At 43.8% G+C, this 15,497-nt stretch overlaps 2 protein-coding genes across 2 annotated transcripts in view; both read right to left on the reverse strand.

Annotated features, from left to right (window-relative positions):
* The window catches only part of zswim5 (zinc finger, SWIM-type containing 5), a 64,197-nt gene extending 50,451 nt beyond the window's left edge, over positions 1 to 13,746 (reverse strand). The window contains exon 1 of the mRNA XM_079347792.1: positions 13,091 to 13,746. Within this exon, the coding sequence (XP_079203918.1) occupies positions 13,091 to 13,616 (526 nt within the window). The 5' untranslated portion in view covers positions 13,617 to 13,746. The remainder of the gene's footprint in view (positions 1 to 13,090) is intronic.
* The window catches only part of selenop2 (selenoprotein P2), a 230,315-nt gene that overhangs the window by 131,918 nt on the left and 82,900 nt on the right, over positions 1 to 15,497 (reverse strand). The window lies entirely within an intron of this gene.

A 15,497-nucleotide genomic window follows, 5' to 3' on the forward strand; every position in this document is an offset into this window, starting at 1 on the left:
CATGGGTTGATTCAGATTATAGCAGGGTTCAATTAAGTTACGCTGAGGCAGCATCTTCCACACAGCAGCGTGATGGGAGTCTGTGTTCATGTGGCACCGGGCCGGCTCGCTCAGAGAGGAAGAGACAGAGCAGCATGAGCCAGCAGCCTCCGACAGATCACAGAGATGTGAAGAGTCACAGTGAGGCACAACGGAGACAACAAAACGTGGTCGAGAATAAAGGGCTCGATGCCTCAATCGACACTTTGTTACCCTCTGTCATTCCAGAGTCTTCACACCTACTGTTAAACTTCACGTTTGTGTTTGAAAGAAACTAAATGTGTTTTCATATTTGCACTTCTGAACGTTCGTAAAAGTCAGGTCGTCTCAGGAAACGATGGAGGAGGACACGGTGGTAACCACTCGACGTATCGTCCACAGTTTGAACTTCAGAGAAGAACGTAGGAGCTTCTGTATTACTGCATTGTGTGATATATTGGTAAACGTCAGTATCCCTGACTGAGAACTGTTATGTGTTTATTTATTGAATATTTGAACAGAAATCAAAGCATCGCTTGAAACGAAAAGGACACATTTTACTTTTAAAGCAGAAAATTAATTTCTCAAAAATGTTAGAAAATAAAGAAACTTGCATTTCTTGCCTTTGACTTCTTTTCGTACGGTGTCGTCTTCCCTAAAGTCGTAAAAATGCGTCCAAACGACAGACATTGCTTCCATGCCGGAGATTGGACGTGTCGTCACGTGAAAATATTCAAAATGATGATGTCAAGTTTTTTTTTTTTTTTAAAGATTTATTTGGGGCTTTCTGTGCCTTTATTACGTAGATAGGACAGTGGACAGACACTGTCATCAGGGAGAGAGAGAGTGGGGATTGACATGTTGTAAAGGACTACAGCCTGCATACATGGGGACGCACACACTCACCGCTGCACCACCAACATGGTCAAGATGAGAATGATTAGAGGTTCTGAATGTTTTTACCCAGCCTTAATCCCCATCCATTCGTACGAAATGAGTTTTCGCAGCCGCTGCGTTCACACTCCAACACGAGAAATACATCTGGATTACTGGTTAGTAACTTAACTCAGAAATCAATCTCTCAAATTCAACTACCGTAAATTCCGGACTATAAGCCGCTACTTTTTTCTCACACTTCGAGCACTGCGGCTTCTACTCCGGTGCGGCTAATGCATGGATTTTTTATGGGGGACAATGAGCTTCTGCCGCAAAAACATTTGACTTCGTCACGTCGGATCTTAATATCAGTCATTTTGCGCTTCATGCACGCACCCTCATCATGGAAAACACACGGAGAAATGCATATGATGCAGCTTTCAAGTTAAAGGCGATCGACCTGGCTGTCAAAGAAGCTAACAGAGCTGCTGCACGTTAAGATGACACTGACAGCGACAACAGAGACTGAGGAAGTGAGTAATGAAGTCATTCTGAGGCAGTGAATGGATGGACTTTTTCTTGTGAAATATATTACGGTCATCTTTTTCATCAGCCGTGTTACAGACACCGTCGGCTAGGCTTCGTATTGTAACGGTTCATGTTGTAAAGTCAGTAGTTGATAATGTGTTCATAATTCCGATTATGTGGAGAGTCAGTGAATGCACCAGCGAGAACGTGTTGAGTGGCTGTATGAGAGAACGCTGGGGGAGAGAGTTGGATTGTTACGGCAAGTTATGGTTTTGTTCTCCGCTGTAAACGGCGTGGTCACGGCCGACAGTGATCGGGTTATTAAGTTATTATTTGAACGCTCTCGTCGTCCTTTAACGTCCGTACGGACGCTACAGTATTTGCGGATGTTACCAGTAGCCTACGTCTGTGTAAATAGCTTTTGTTATAGCGTGGACACCTGCGGCTTATAATCAAGTGCGGCTTATATATGTACAAATACATTTATTTACTTATTTTTAGCCGGTGCGGCTTATATCCAGGTGCGCTCAATAGTACGGAATTTACGGTAATCATAAACAAATCAGGATAGCGGTGCTGCCATTAGCCAATCGTGACATGATACGTCATCATCAGTTCAGTTAATCCTGTGCAGTGGTTGTTTTGGGGTTGTTCGTATTTTAAAGGCAGGCCGTAAAGCAGAGTTTGGTTGGTCTTCAGAGTGTATTGGCTCGGCTCTCTTGTCTTAAAATTTTTTTTTTTTAAAAAATCAATCTTATCTGAGAGTCTCCAGACAGCACGAAGCTGCTGCTCATCTAATGTACAAATCTTCATTCTGCTCGACTGGATGTGCTGGTGCATTTTTATACCGTGAAGAATGTCTCGGCATTATTTAAATGAATAGGATCAGGATTAGCCGAGTGCAGCTCTAATCAATTCCTTGAGGTGATTTTATCGCTGTAATTTTTTTCTCATATTTGAAAGCTTTGTTGAACATTAGCAGCCGAATGTAAGCATCGCTGCAGAAACGGTGGAGTGGGACTTACTGTCTGCAGGCACAAAGGCCACCAGAAGACTTTTAGGATGGGGGGGGGGGGGGGGGGGGGGGGGGGGGTAAAGAGTGGTGTGCTGTTCATGTTTCAGATTCAGAGACTCAGAATCGTTCAGCCCACACGGGAGGCCTCGGCCCATTTGCTAATGCACACTGACAGTCTGAATCACCATAATAGGGGACTTGGTCTCTAAGTGATATAATTATTCGTAGTTTTAGTGCTAAGTGCTTCCTTTAAAAAACTCGTGCGCGCATTTCAGCAGAGAATGAGGGCGAAGATGACCAGCGAGAGACAGAGTGTGCTGAGGAAAAAGATCAAATCGATTGAGGGGGTGAGTACAGGTGAATCACAAATTAACTTTTATATGCAGCAGACAAAAAAAATGGTTTTGGCTGAAAGGAGCGTGACAGATCTCTGCAGAGACGAGGCCCAAACGACAAAAGAGAGAAAAATGACATGCTGCAAGGTTGTTGACTTCCATTTCCTCAGATCAAAGCCAACCAAATGTATGGAAATAGTTTCTAATCCAACTATAATGGATGTCTCTCACACAATGGACTCCTATGGGCCCTCGTCTGTCTTGTTGGCAGTAATAGCACTGTTGCTAAGAGCGGCTTTGAGTGCTGCAGAGATCGGAGAGGCACATAGGAAGCAGGCCATCGCTGCAATACACAACTGTGTATGTATTCAAAAGAGGAGTTGATGACTATCTGTGCTTGATATCCATGATCTACAACTAGCTGCTGCGAGTGGAGATGGGCGACACAATAAAGCAGCAACATCCCCCAGTTTAAAAGAAATAAAAGGACAGAGAATAAATGGAAACATTAGCATAGAGCAGGACTGGTCACACTCAGCCGGGCATATGGGAAATGTGTTTGAAAGGAAGAACTAAAAGACTTCTGTGGAGAAAGTTTCTCTTGGCTATTATTGTTGTGATATATAAAAGGTGTTTTACATTCCTCCTGCCTACATTGGTTAAATTTGCAAGAACAGAGCTTCCTCTGTGAATGTCTGATCTTTACGTTTCTGTGGAGGACTTCTTTTGACTGCTCGTGAGGAAGAGAAAATACAGACAATGATGATAACATGTAACTTCAAACTCTTCGGGAAATAGTTTGACATTATTGGGATTTTTTTTTTCCCCTTTTGGTCGAGGTGTAAGATTGATGATCCACTCTTATGTCTGTCGGCTGGAGGGATAAAACGCACTCACGATGCGCGTCGCATCACCAGGTTCAAAATCAGAACCTCTTTTCAACTTCAAGGTTGTATAGCAACTAAAACAAAAAAGAGTAAATACCACACTAATGTACTCATAAAAAGGATTGTAATATATTTTGGATTAATCGATTTTAATGGTCCATATTTATATCTTTGAAGGTATCGTTACATCCACCGAGTGGGCTAATATGTCGCTATAGCTTTTAGCTGGTTAGCTCAGTGCACAGACTGAAGCGGACCATAAACAGTGAGCCTGCCTAACGTAAAAAAAACTGAAGGAAACGTAGCTTTTAGATAGAACCAACATGTTAGAACATGTTAAAGAGTCGGAGTAACCAATATACAGAGCTAGAACGCCATGTATGCTAAGCTAATCTAACAGCCTGTTGGCATTAGCATCATAATTAGCCTACAGATATTTTAGAAAGTATATAACTTTGGATGAAACATATATAGTGTCATGTAGCCAGTCAACAAACTGTTTATTCAAACAGCAGGATAGTATTGAGTCAGGTTTATTTCTTTACAGAAAAGTTTTGCCTTGTTCAACATTGTGGTGATATTTGTTGCGGTTAATGTTGTTAGCTGCTTGCCCCCAGGTGTTTCTTTCTTTTCTGTCTAAAAAGCAGCAGGACTCAAAATCGTGAAGCAACCCTTGAAGCTTTTTTCAGGGCTTTTTCAAAAATCCCCTCGTGGCTAATAATAGAAAAAATACCTTGAGCTGAAGTTCTGCTTGGCTGCGCTCTGTCCAACCATCAACTACTCAATATCAGCAAAGAGAAGGACGTTTTTTTGGTAGGGTGGAGGGTTAACCTCCCCACATTAAAACAAGGAGGAAGGAAAATGGGATTGGGGGTCAATATAGTGGATACAGCTTGTGATTCTTCATCTTAAACATCTTTTGTCATTCATGTGACTAACTAATGAGTGTAACATACATTTAAAGAATCAGTACTTCCACTAATAGGTCCACCCCAAGAGATTCACCTCTTTCAAACAACACCACCTGTCACCGTTTCCCTCTCCTGGAGTCATCCTGGAATTCCCCCTCATGTCACGTTTTGACGCCACAGGCATGACTTTCATTTGTCAGGAAAGTGTGTCACCTAATCTCATGTGGGATGACTTACACGATCATATTACACATCCGACGATATAGATGTTTCATTATGGTGCATATATGCAGCTAACAACCTAATTAAAAGAGTGTCTTTGATTTGGGTTTATTTTCCATTTCCCCAACCCCCCATCCAAAGTCTACTTCTTTCCTTTCTCTCCAACATTTGTTCGGTAATTAGATCCAAACGAGGCTGTAATGGTCCAGTCTGTGAGCCTCTGACTTCTCTTTCATGTCCAGCCTCTCAGAGGCCAAATGTGTGCAACAACCGTGGTAAACAACACACACTTGGACATACACAGAAAGCCAATAAAAGACAGGTGTGGAAGAGTGCAATAACAGTATAGAGCAGAGTGTCAGCTCCAGAAACTAAAAGGACAAGGCCAGCAGTGATCTCGGCTCATAATTGCACACCCACCAGCCGAGGTAAAAGCACTAAAGGTGGAGGAAAACACACAGAGCGACACACAGGATAGGTCAGCATGAAAACAGGACAGGGGCAGTAAAAAAAAAGGCTGTTTGCTTTGTGTGTTTTATCTCATCACATGTGCAGATACACACACACGCATGTTGTACTGTTACACAGCTGTAAGAATGGGGCTGTTGTTGAGGGACCGAGCTGAGCAAACACTACCAACGGCAAAGAATGCCGTTTTCTTGCTGGCAACTACAAACAAGTCCGAGGTGGAAATGGCACGGCTGCTAAACACAGCAAAAATGTGACTGCAACACCTGAGGCCAGCTTTAAAACACAACGTGAATACTGGAAATACACAGAGAGGAAAGATGTGGAAACAATGGTGAATATACAGCACAATAACACTCCCATGTTCAAAGATCACTGGCTGTAAAGTAGTGAAGGGACCTTTCCTGTAACTTCATGTGGAGAGTATTTTTGGAGGTATGACCATACCCGGGTAATGAAGGCGTTTCCATTTAATATTGTCTCCTTTCCCAGAAGACCTTTCTCCTATTCAAGGGAGTGATGCTCGTTTTCAAACACACACACTGTAAAAGCTTTCCGATATTTCGATGGAGCCGAACTTAAAGTTAGATCAGTGAACATGGGAGGCTCTGGGGATGTTGTACATTTCATAATGCAGGGGCCATAATTCAACACACTGCGGTGTGTTTGATGTCTTCACTGAGGAGATATAAAACCTTTGACTCTGCGTATCTTCGGCCTGTCTGTGTTCTTTGTTCTGTCCACAGATATTTAACAGGCGGGTACGGTGAGCGGGAGGAAGCAGCTCTACACTCCCCTCTGTGCTATGATGAGAGGTTCGCACTTGACAACACCAGTGATGTCCTGTCTCTTGGTACATCGGTGGGTTGGGAAGGTCGATGAGGCCAGGCAGTAGGGTAGGAGCTATGGGAAGTATGGCGCTACCTGGTTAGCATTAGCATTCACAGAACCAGGGTCAGTTGATGGTGGCCATTAAGGGCCATGTGGCAGGTAACTTAACTTTTAAGCCAGAAGTGAGATGAGTGGTTGCTTCAGAGCGCTCATCCTTTCATTAGAGCTCAAGTATCCTGTTTTTGTGTCAAATATCTCTTTACACTAACATGGATGACGTGCAACACTTTGTTGATGACCGTCTTATTTTCCCATGGAAATCCAAAAGATGATCCCCTCTCTCCGTTCACTCCTTTGTCTCCATCAAAAACTTACAAACAGCCATAAAACCAACGAAAACACAAGAGCCTTACAACGCTCATATTCAGCTGTTTGAAAACACCTTTCACTGGTTTAATTGACTTCATGAGCATCGTTCCAGAGTGAGACAAAGACTAATCTGTGGATGAACACCTCACGCATCCTTTCAATGTAACGTACCAATGTCTCTCTATGGTGAAACAACAACCTCTGATGAATGATTTCATATTTCAACCCTCACACAGGCGTGCACAGGTGCCTCTTCTTTTTGATGAATACACCAACAGAGCATCTCCTAATGGCCTCATCTTTCACCGGCCTCTCCAAGAGCTAATAAGAGTGCCGGGACAATTTGTTTTACCGATTTTCTCTTTTCAATGTGGCGAGCACGGAATTAATTACACTGATTAAATATTGTCTGTCTGTGTTGTGCGCTGGGGAAGAGCCGAAGACGGACTGTGTGAGTGTGTGTGTGTGTGTGTGTGTGAGTGTGTGTGTGTGTGTGTGTGTGTGCGCTAAGTGGCTGAAATTGTAGCTCAGAATCCTTTTTTTTCGGTGAATAAAAACGGATAAATAAGACGAAAACAAATGCACTTAAGGGAGAAAAAAAAATAAAAATCCGATGTGTTTTTGAAAATTGACGTTCAAGCATCCAGTTAGCACTGTTGTGAAGGTTGAAACACTTACATGTTGAAAAAGTTTAGAAATCAAATTGATGATTTGCATTTGAAAAAAAGTGTGTTTGAGCACTTTACTTGAAAAAGAGCTTTCATGTAAAAAAAAAAAAAAAAAAAGAGTGAAACACAATAAAGCCACTGTCGGTCTGAGAGCGCATCAACAAAGTGAAAGGGGCAGGAAAATGAACATTTAAATTTGCTCTTAAAACATGTTTTTTTTAACCTTCTCAGTATCTTGAAAAGCTGTAAACAAAACAAAAAGACAACTCTTTGTTGGTTAATATGAGAAAATGGTTTACAGAAGAACTTCATTTGGACTTTCGTGGCTCCCTGAACGTGACGTTGACGTCCCTGAGAGGGAGAAAACCCACTTGAAGGCTCAGATGTCACGTATCTTCACAGAATAGATCTTAACTTTGTCTGTTTAAGCAAACAGAATTCGACAAATCGGAGATTTCTTTCCTGAGTAAGCGAGCTGGTGGAATAAAAGTTACATTTGAGCATAACACCAAAAGAAGGAGCTTCAAAGTGCTTCTCAAACTCTGAACAATGCGTGCAGTCGTTTGATCCAATAAGTAAGTTGAGCGACACAAATCCAAACTTTATTTGAGGTCAGACCATCCAAAGCCTTCATCAGAAGGCCCGGGACTAACAACTGTTTTCATAATGACTTAAACGTTCTGCATTTTTACTATTAACTTCCAGAAAAGAAGAAATCATCGAAGAATCTCAAAGAGCTCCACTGCTCGTCTTCAGATTGTTTGGTCCGAACAACATCCTGATTAAAAGCTTGATAAACCACCTGACACGGTTTGGTTATGGAATTGCTGCCGTTAGCTCTCCGGCCAGTTGAAGCTTTGTGGATTTGTAAATACGTGTCGAAGCAGCTTCAAAATGGAAATCAAACAAAAGCCAAACCCAGCTGAGTTCAAAGTGTGAAGAATCTAATCTTGAAATGTTTCAGAAAATGACTAGAATCCCGTTTAATGGGCTTACATGCAAATAAGGCTTTCAGTCTCAGCTGTACGTTCGGCTCGATCGAGGACGATGAAAAGCTTCCTGATATAAACATGTATTCTCTTTGTATCCCACGTCTGCACCGGCTGAGTGATTCAGGGTCTGACCTCGAGGGAAGTTACTCACGCTCACCCAGAACATCTCGGCAGTGTGGAAACGATGCCGAGACGGCGGCTCGGAGGATTTTTGTCAACTGCGAGACCTTTTTTTTCCTCTCACAGTGACGGTCATGGCCGACCCTTCCCTGTTCCCCTGCCAGAAACTACAAGACCAGCAGCCCCCACGCGTGGAGGAGAGGAGTGACTGAACAAGGGCTGGCTAACAGAGCGGGAGTCTACACGCAGAATGTGATTAAAGTGCAAGTCATCTTTTACTGATGTAGGTTACAGAAAGAGCATGAAAGGCAGAAGGCAGGCGTGGACTCACATGTTGAAGGAAAGCAGATAAGGATTTCAGAAAACACAGACTGGGAGGAAACGGGACGGTGAAGGCAGGACAGAGATAGAGATGTGGACAGGCAGATATGAACTGTGTCAGAGGAGGAAAGATGGGAGATGATGAGGCAAGCGAGGATGAGCTCACCGCCGCCGCCACCGCCTCCTCCTCGTCTTTTATCGCAGCGCTCTTGAGCAACCGAAGTGCACATTCACACCAGACGCTCCGAGACTTCTTCCACAACAAGGAACCCAGCGGCCATACTGCCAGGAAATCACATCTGAAGAAACACCGGCAAGACTGAACCACCCACACACACACACACACACACACACTGTGGAGCTCATACATGTAGTGACTCTGAGTGCATGGGCAGAAACTTCACACTCAAAGCTGTTATTCTTCAATAATCACATCTATTCGTTCAGCACTTTTCAAAAACAAGTTACAAAAGGAACACGAGCCCAAGTACTAAAAAATAAACAGGTATCTGAAATAGAAACAAGATATCTGTGGCCAATCAAAAGACAAGCCTCCAGTCAGAGAAATCCCCCACCCTGACCACGAGAGGAGAGACGAGTACGGAGAGTCCGCAGAGACAAGTTAGAGAGATAAGAGGAAAGCAGAGGCAGGCCGAGAAGCCCCCCCCCCCCCCCCCCCGCCGGGCGAGGCTGCACGCTCTTTGACGAACCGAGACAACTTTCTGCTCCTGACAAAGAAGCTCCCGTCCTCAAATCTGTACGCTAACACAGGGACACAAAGGCAGATCCAAATCACGCTCATTTCTGATTCTAAACATTTTTTTTTAAAAACTTTTGGATCAAAGTCTGCAGACAAAGTTTGACCCTGATATCTTCACTTTTTGATTCTTGACAGTTTGGGGACTGATGTCAGTGGGTTCAGGGGCAGCTTCCCGAGCGTTTCCTTTGAGTCCGGGACGCGAACGTGTCGGGAGTTAAGAGGCGGCGCCGTGCGTTCAAGCCCCACCGTCCCGTACAGTTTAATCCTGTTCGACTCCGCTGCCTCGCTTTGTCAGAGTCACCGGCGCTTCAAAAGGCGTCAGGGACCCATTACAGCTTTATGTAACGTTACGTAGACAGAGACGTTCACACACATCACACACACACACACCCCCTCTCTTTCTGTGAACAAGGGGTTTTTCTACAGCTGGGTAACAAAGCATGACCCAATAATCCCAAAGCTTGACTCAAAGCTTAAGAACCCCCCCGCTCCCTCCCTCTTCTTATATCCCTTCCTCCCGCTCTCTGAGGACTTTATAAGGCTGTGGTATGGGGGGCTTCTGGGCGCACATGTGTGTGTGTGTGTGTGTGTGTGTGTGTGTGTGTGAAGGTTGGAAGGGAGAGGGGGGGTGTACAAATAGAAGCACGCTTAGCTTTGATTATTCTAATTATGACTGGGAGCGAGAGGCAGATTATTAGGAACACATGGGCCGATGAGTTGTTGATGAGCTCACGTCTCCTCAATCCGTCAGTATTACCGTTAAAAGGAGGCGGACACACAAAAGGGCCTTTTCCTCGTAATGTACGGGGGCGGAGGGCATCGAAGGGACACATCAGTCAACTTCGTTAGTAATTGTTGGAGCATTAAAAAAAGACGTAGGAAATGATTAACATTAGCAATGACTCTGTTTGGCTAAATTCATTAGAAGCTTCTTTCTCAACGTGCTGGAAAAAAAAACTTTCAGACGTGGAAGCAAATGCCAAATCCTCTGTACTCCTTTTTTTTGGCAGGCGGGGGAATAAATGATGTCTAAACGGACATTTTACGTCGCTTTAGGCAACAGTCGTCTTCCTCTTCTTAAACTCTCCTGCTCTTTCATTCAACTTTCTGTGACCTGGTTATCTTATTTGTAGAGTCCCGCAGAGTTTAGAAGCAGATCTCGCCCTGATCCATCCTTCTTTTAGATCCCATTAGCAATTACCTGAAAGGAGAAACTCGAGGAATTCCAGGCCTGGCTCTGGGCGGCCGTAACGATTCGGAGAAAAGCCCGCAAGAAGGATCCGGTCTGAAGAACCAGCGTGAGTTTGTAGGGAACTTGGGACTTTTTCATCCAATCGAAGGTCAGGGAAATTACAAAAGAATGTCGCCCAAGATGTGTGTGAAAAACTAAAAAAAAATCCACATCAGGTACATTTTTGTAAACGAATAAAGCAGCTTCAAGGCTCATCAAAACCAGTGTTTCATCTCATCCAAAGTTTAGTACCAGTCTTCCAAACAGTTATTTGGTGAGATGCCATGTTTTCAACCATGCATCATCATCGCTCTGCATGTGTCGACACGCAGCCTCGTCTCTGGGAGAAAAGCTCTCATTACCCGTACGCAGCACGGCCATCTTGTGCTTAAAAAAAACAAAAAAACAAAACAAGTTTTGCTTCTATTTTAAGTGGCGATTACACGATGCCGTCTAAGGTGAAAGTTCTCTTAAGACTGTCATTTACAGGTGTGTAACTCGATCCTTAGTGAGTGCATTGTGTGCCAGCGTGCTCGGTTACTCAACCTATCTAAATCCAGCCCAGAAAAAAAAAAAACTCAACAAAACACGATTGTTCTCCTGTTAAGTCAGGCTGCAAACTCTTAACGCTGCCACTGGTTCCCATGGTCTGTAGAGTGGAGAACGAGCCCGACGTTATCTTGATGTCACACTGATATTTAGCCCTTTTAGTGCTTTGTTGACAGAAAGACAAACCTGTGTGTCTGCTGCTATGACTGACCTTGAGGGGTGTGGGGGATTTTGGAAATGATTTGGAGGTGAGGCGGGTGAGACTGGGAGTGTTTGCTCACGGCCGTCGGCTTTGTTTTGACCGTTGAAACTCCACCTGGTGCTTCTATCCAACGGCACGTTTTATTTCATCTCAAAATGTTGCTTCGTTGTTGGAAAAAGAAGTGCTTCGATATTTGGATTCATTTCAACAGCAGCAAAAGAAAACCTGTTAGACCTACAGACACATGATGACACCAATGTGATGTGTTCGACTTACAAACCACTGCGTAGGGTTGACATGACAGGCCTGGAAAGAACAAAACCAAAGCAAGAACAAATCTGACTTTAATAAGTTCACTGTTTCGTATGCTACATATCAACTCCCTCAGGCAGCTTGAGACTCGCAAAACTTTTCAATCCAGTTTAAGAGCAAATATCCCTTTCATATTCACGAGGCTCACATTTCCTTTAGTTATGGGCTGGAATCGATGAGCATTTAGATGCAATTAGATACAGCAGTCACAGAGGAAGACAGCAGCCACAGTTTGCAGCTCCCCCCCCCCCCTTTTTCTCCAGATACCTTGGAGCAACATGAAACCCCAGACAAGCTTCAGTGGCTCTCGCACCATATGGCCGGAGAAGAAAAAAATACTCCCCGTAACCATTAAAGGGTTTTTTTTTAAAACATCTATTGGTTTCATGTCGTCCATTTCCCTCGTGTCTGGGCTCTTTTTGTGGCTGTGCAGAGCCGGGGGTATGGGGCTAATGAGAATGTGAGTGGTGATGGAGCTTTGCGGAATGGCCCTTTGTTTGGAAACAGCCTCTCTCTGCAGCGCTGGAAATGCGAGACGCTTATCGATCATTTCAACTGGAAGCATTTTGTGTTGCAAGAGAGAGAGAGGCTGCAGGCAAACGCACCGACAAAGGCAGTTTTATAACGTGATAAACAACTACTCAGGGGGGTCAACTTTAAAATCGCAAAGAAAAAAACATCACACAAACACTCCCAGCGAATATTTTCCACGCTGGTGGCGACTGCGCTCTTTGTCCGGTGCGACCAGCAGCAGCAAATAAACAGAAAGCTGCGGGGGATTTTTTCGGATTACCGTCGGATTAATCATAATAAGAGACCCAATAACCGCCTTTGTTCCTTGCCTAAGCTACCCTGAACCGATGGCGAGTTGAGGAAAAACGACTTTTCTTTCCAACGGGGAACATGTACAAACACAAATAAAAGCCCCGACGCTTTAAACGCGGAGTCCTTTTGTATCCGCGTCTGTCAGCCCTCCGCCTCCCCTGCCGCCCTGCCGCCCTGCCTGCCGGGGGGACGCTTCCAGCCGACCCCGGTCGTCGACGAGCTGCCCCGTAAAGGAAATAAAGTACGAATACTTGTAAAAAAAAATAAAAAAATACTGCATTTCCTGTGATATGCGACCTAATGGTCAAGTGTGAAAGGGGAAATGCGCAGAAGCTGCAGAGTAAAGCTACAATAGGAAGCCCTTTAATTCTTCTATCAGCCGCTGAAGCGAGAGCGACATTGTCGCCTCTTCCCCTTTCTCGTGGAGGCAAATAAAAGCTTTAAACTTCACGATATACACTTGTTTTTCATCCAACTACACTTAAATCAAGCACAGCTCCGTGTGTGACAACATTTCAGCGGGGATAAACGCTTGAAATACTTTCCACGACAGCAGGGAAAACTTCCATCAATCATCCCCAGTAAAGCTCCAGACGCAGCGACGCGGACTTGCAGTCCGCAGAAAAAACACACTGAAATACTCCACTTACCGACTTGTAAAACATTTTCCACACAGCCGGTCTCAAGCAGCCTGATACCCCGGCGGAAAGGCAGTCCGTCCCCCGTCCCCACTGCTCCGGCTGCCCCCACGGCAGCAGTCGTACCGGAGGTAGATCCTCCACCGCCGCCGGCAGCGGGAGCTCCGGACCCCGCACCTCCAGCTCCGCCGGTAGTCGCCGACGGCCCCTCCTCGCCGGCGACTCGGCACTGAAACGAAGAGTACATGCATATCTCCTTTTCGTTACGGGGGAAAGACCAGTAGACGATGCGGCGCTGGACAGGCTCCGGAATCCGCTCGAAGCGCTCCTCGACTCTCTCGAAGGCCCACTTTTCCGCTACTGCCTTGGCGGCGCAGTCCAGGAGAGACTCCGGAGAACGACACCGGGAGCTGGGCAACCCGCTGCCGTGGCCGGGCCCCGGGCCGGGACCTCGGGGAGCAGGGCGCAGACAGGGTCGCTTACTGGCCGGAGGTAAGGAGAGGAGCGGATGGGGCTGTTCTCTGCGTCCTTCCGCCATGGCGAGCCGATCAACACTGGTGCGACTGACGGTGTGCGGACACCGAGCAGGAAGCCGACAACACACACACACAGACACACACAACAATGCGCACACACACAAGCTGCCAGAAGCCAGTGTCAAACAGCTCGGATATCACACAGGACTTCCGCTTGCGGATTTCAAAATAAAAGATTTGTACAATTTACAACGGGATAGATTATTTAAATAGCCTACTCTATAGATGAACTTTATCTAATTATTTATTTGAACCAATTACACCAAACATAAATCATAAATCTTCAGAGATGAAAGTGTGGCTTAACAGCTGCTATGAGTTGATATGTTTGTGGATACAGCGGTTTTATGATGCTGATGATCTCATCCTTTACGTGAAGATCAGTTGTGTTTTTCTAAATCTTACCCTGCGTTTTTAACATCCTCTTATTATCCTTGGTTGTCAATAGGACCCCATTCAATGTAAAGGGACACTGGGTCAATTTCCTGTAAACATGTTGTGGGTCAATTTGACCCCAGGCTGTTTAGTTGTGTAACTCTTGTGTGGTGTGCAGTTTAGGTTGTTTCTGTTATGTGTTCCTTACTGAAGTTTTGATGATGATGTTTTACAGTTTAAATCCTTCTCAATCTTTGAAATTGTGTTTGCTTCTCCTGGAGTCAAATTAACCGAGAACATAAAACATGTTACTATTCTTGATAACATAAATTGTTTGTCATTTCAAATGATATGGATAACGAAACAATGTACTTTGAAATAATGTAAGATATACAAAATATATATATAAAAAAATAAAATGTATAAAAATAGTCAGTGAGATTTTATGGTGATCTGCATATTTCTCGACAGTCGATTGAACAAACGTAAAGTACCTGACACATAAACAATTTGAATTAGAATCCTTTTGTGGAGGTTTAAATCGCTGAGTTCAAATAGACTCCAATGATAAAAGATGTTATTACATTTGTAGGAGGGTTAAAAATATCGCTTACTTTAAAACTCTGCTGTAGAAAATGTAATGTTTCTGCAGTGTGCAGCCTCTCTGCAGTGATTTGGGCAATGAAAACAACTATACAGCCTATAATAAACCTTGTCAATGATAGTCTTCTTGGCTTTTGTTGCTCTTAAAACATGCTTCAGCAACCTACTTAAACCTGTTTTCACCATCTTAAAACCCTTCAGAGGAGCTTTTAAATTCCTTGTAACCTATTTTACAATATGTGTCACTTGTCAATTTTTTTTTTTCGATTATTTTCCAAATTCATTATGGAGCCGGTTATCTTAAAGAACATGTTTTGATCATGTATGTCTTACTGCACGCTGATAATCAGAGTTGACCTATGTACCATATTTCAATAAAGAAAAAGCAACAACCTATAGTGACCTAGTAAAGGGGCTAACCAGCTGTAACATTGTTGGTTATGGCTACACTCACAGGTTTCATAAAACCTAATCAAAGTAGGATGAGGCTCGTTGACGCTGTAACCAGAGATCTTAGATCTTGGCTTTAGGTAAAGATGGTCAGTCCACTTTACTGAACAACTAATTAAAAAAAAAAAAAAAAGAAAGTAAAAGAAATGACTTAATTATCTGAAAATATATCTCCTTGGTCTGTTTTGATCCTTGTGTTTAGTGGGAGAAACAATAAGAAAGTCAAGTTAAAGTCTTTATGATGGAGGTTACCACTGTTCCCATTTACTTAAATATTATCATATTTCAAAAGTAGATCTCATGAATACCCATATCCAAGACATGGAGCAAATATTTTCTGCATCATACAATAGCTGTCTTCCAGTAAGTGTCTTATTTCAAAAGCTGAATCTTGATTTCCTGTTTCTCAAGCTATTTGTCTGTGTGACTTGATCTCAAAGAGCAGGCAGCAGAGA

Source organism: Symphodus melops, assembly GCF_947650265.1.
Source record: "Symphodus melops genome assembly, chromosome: 7".
NCBI classification, from domain to species: Eukaryota; Metazoa; Chordata; class Actinopteri; order Labriformes; family Labridae; genus Symphodus; species Symphodus melops.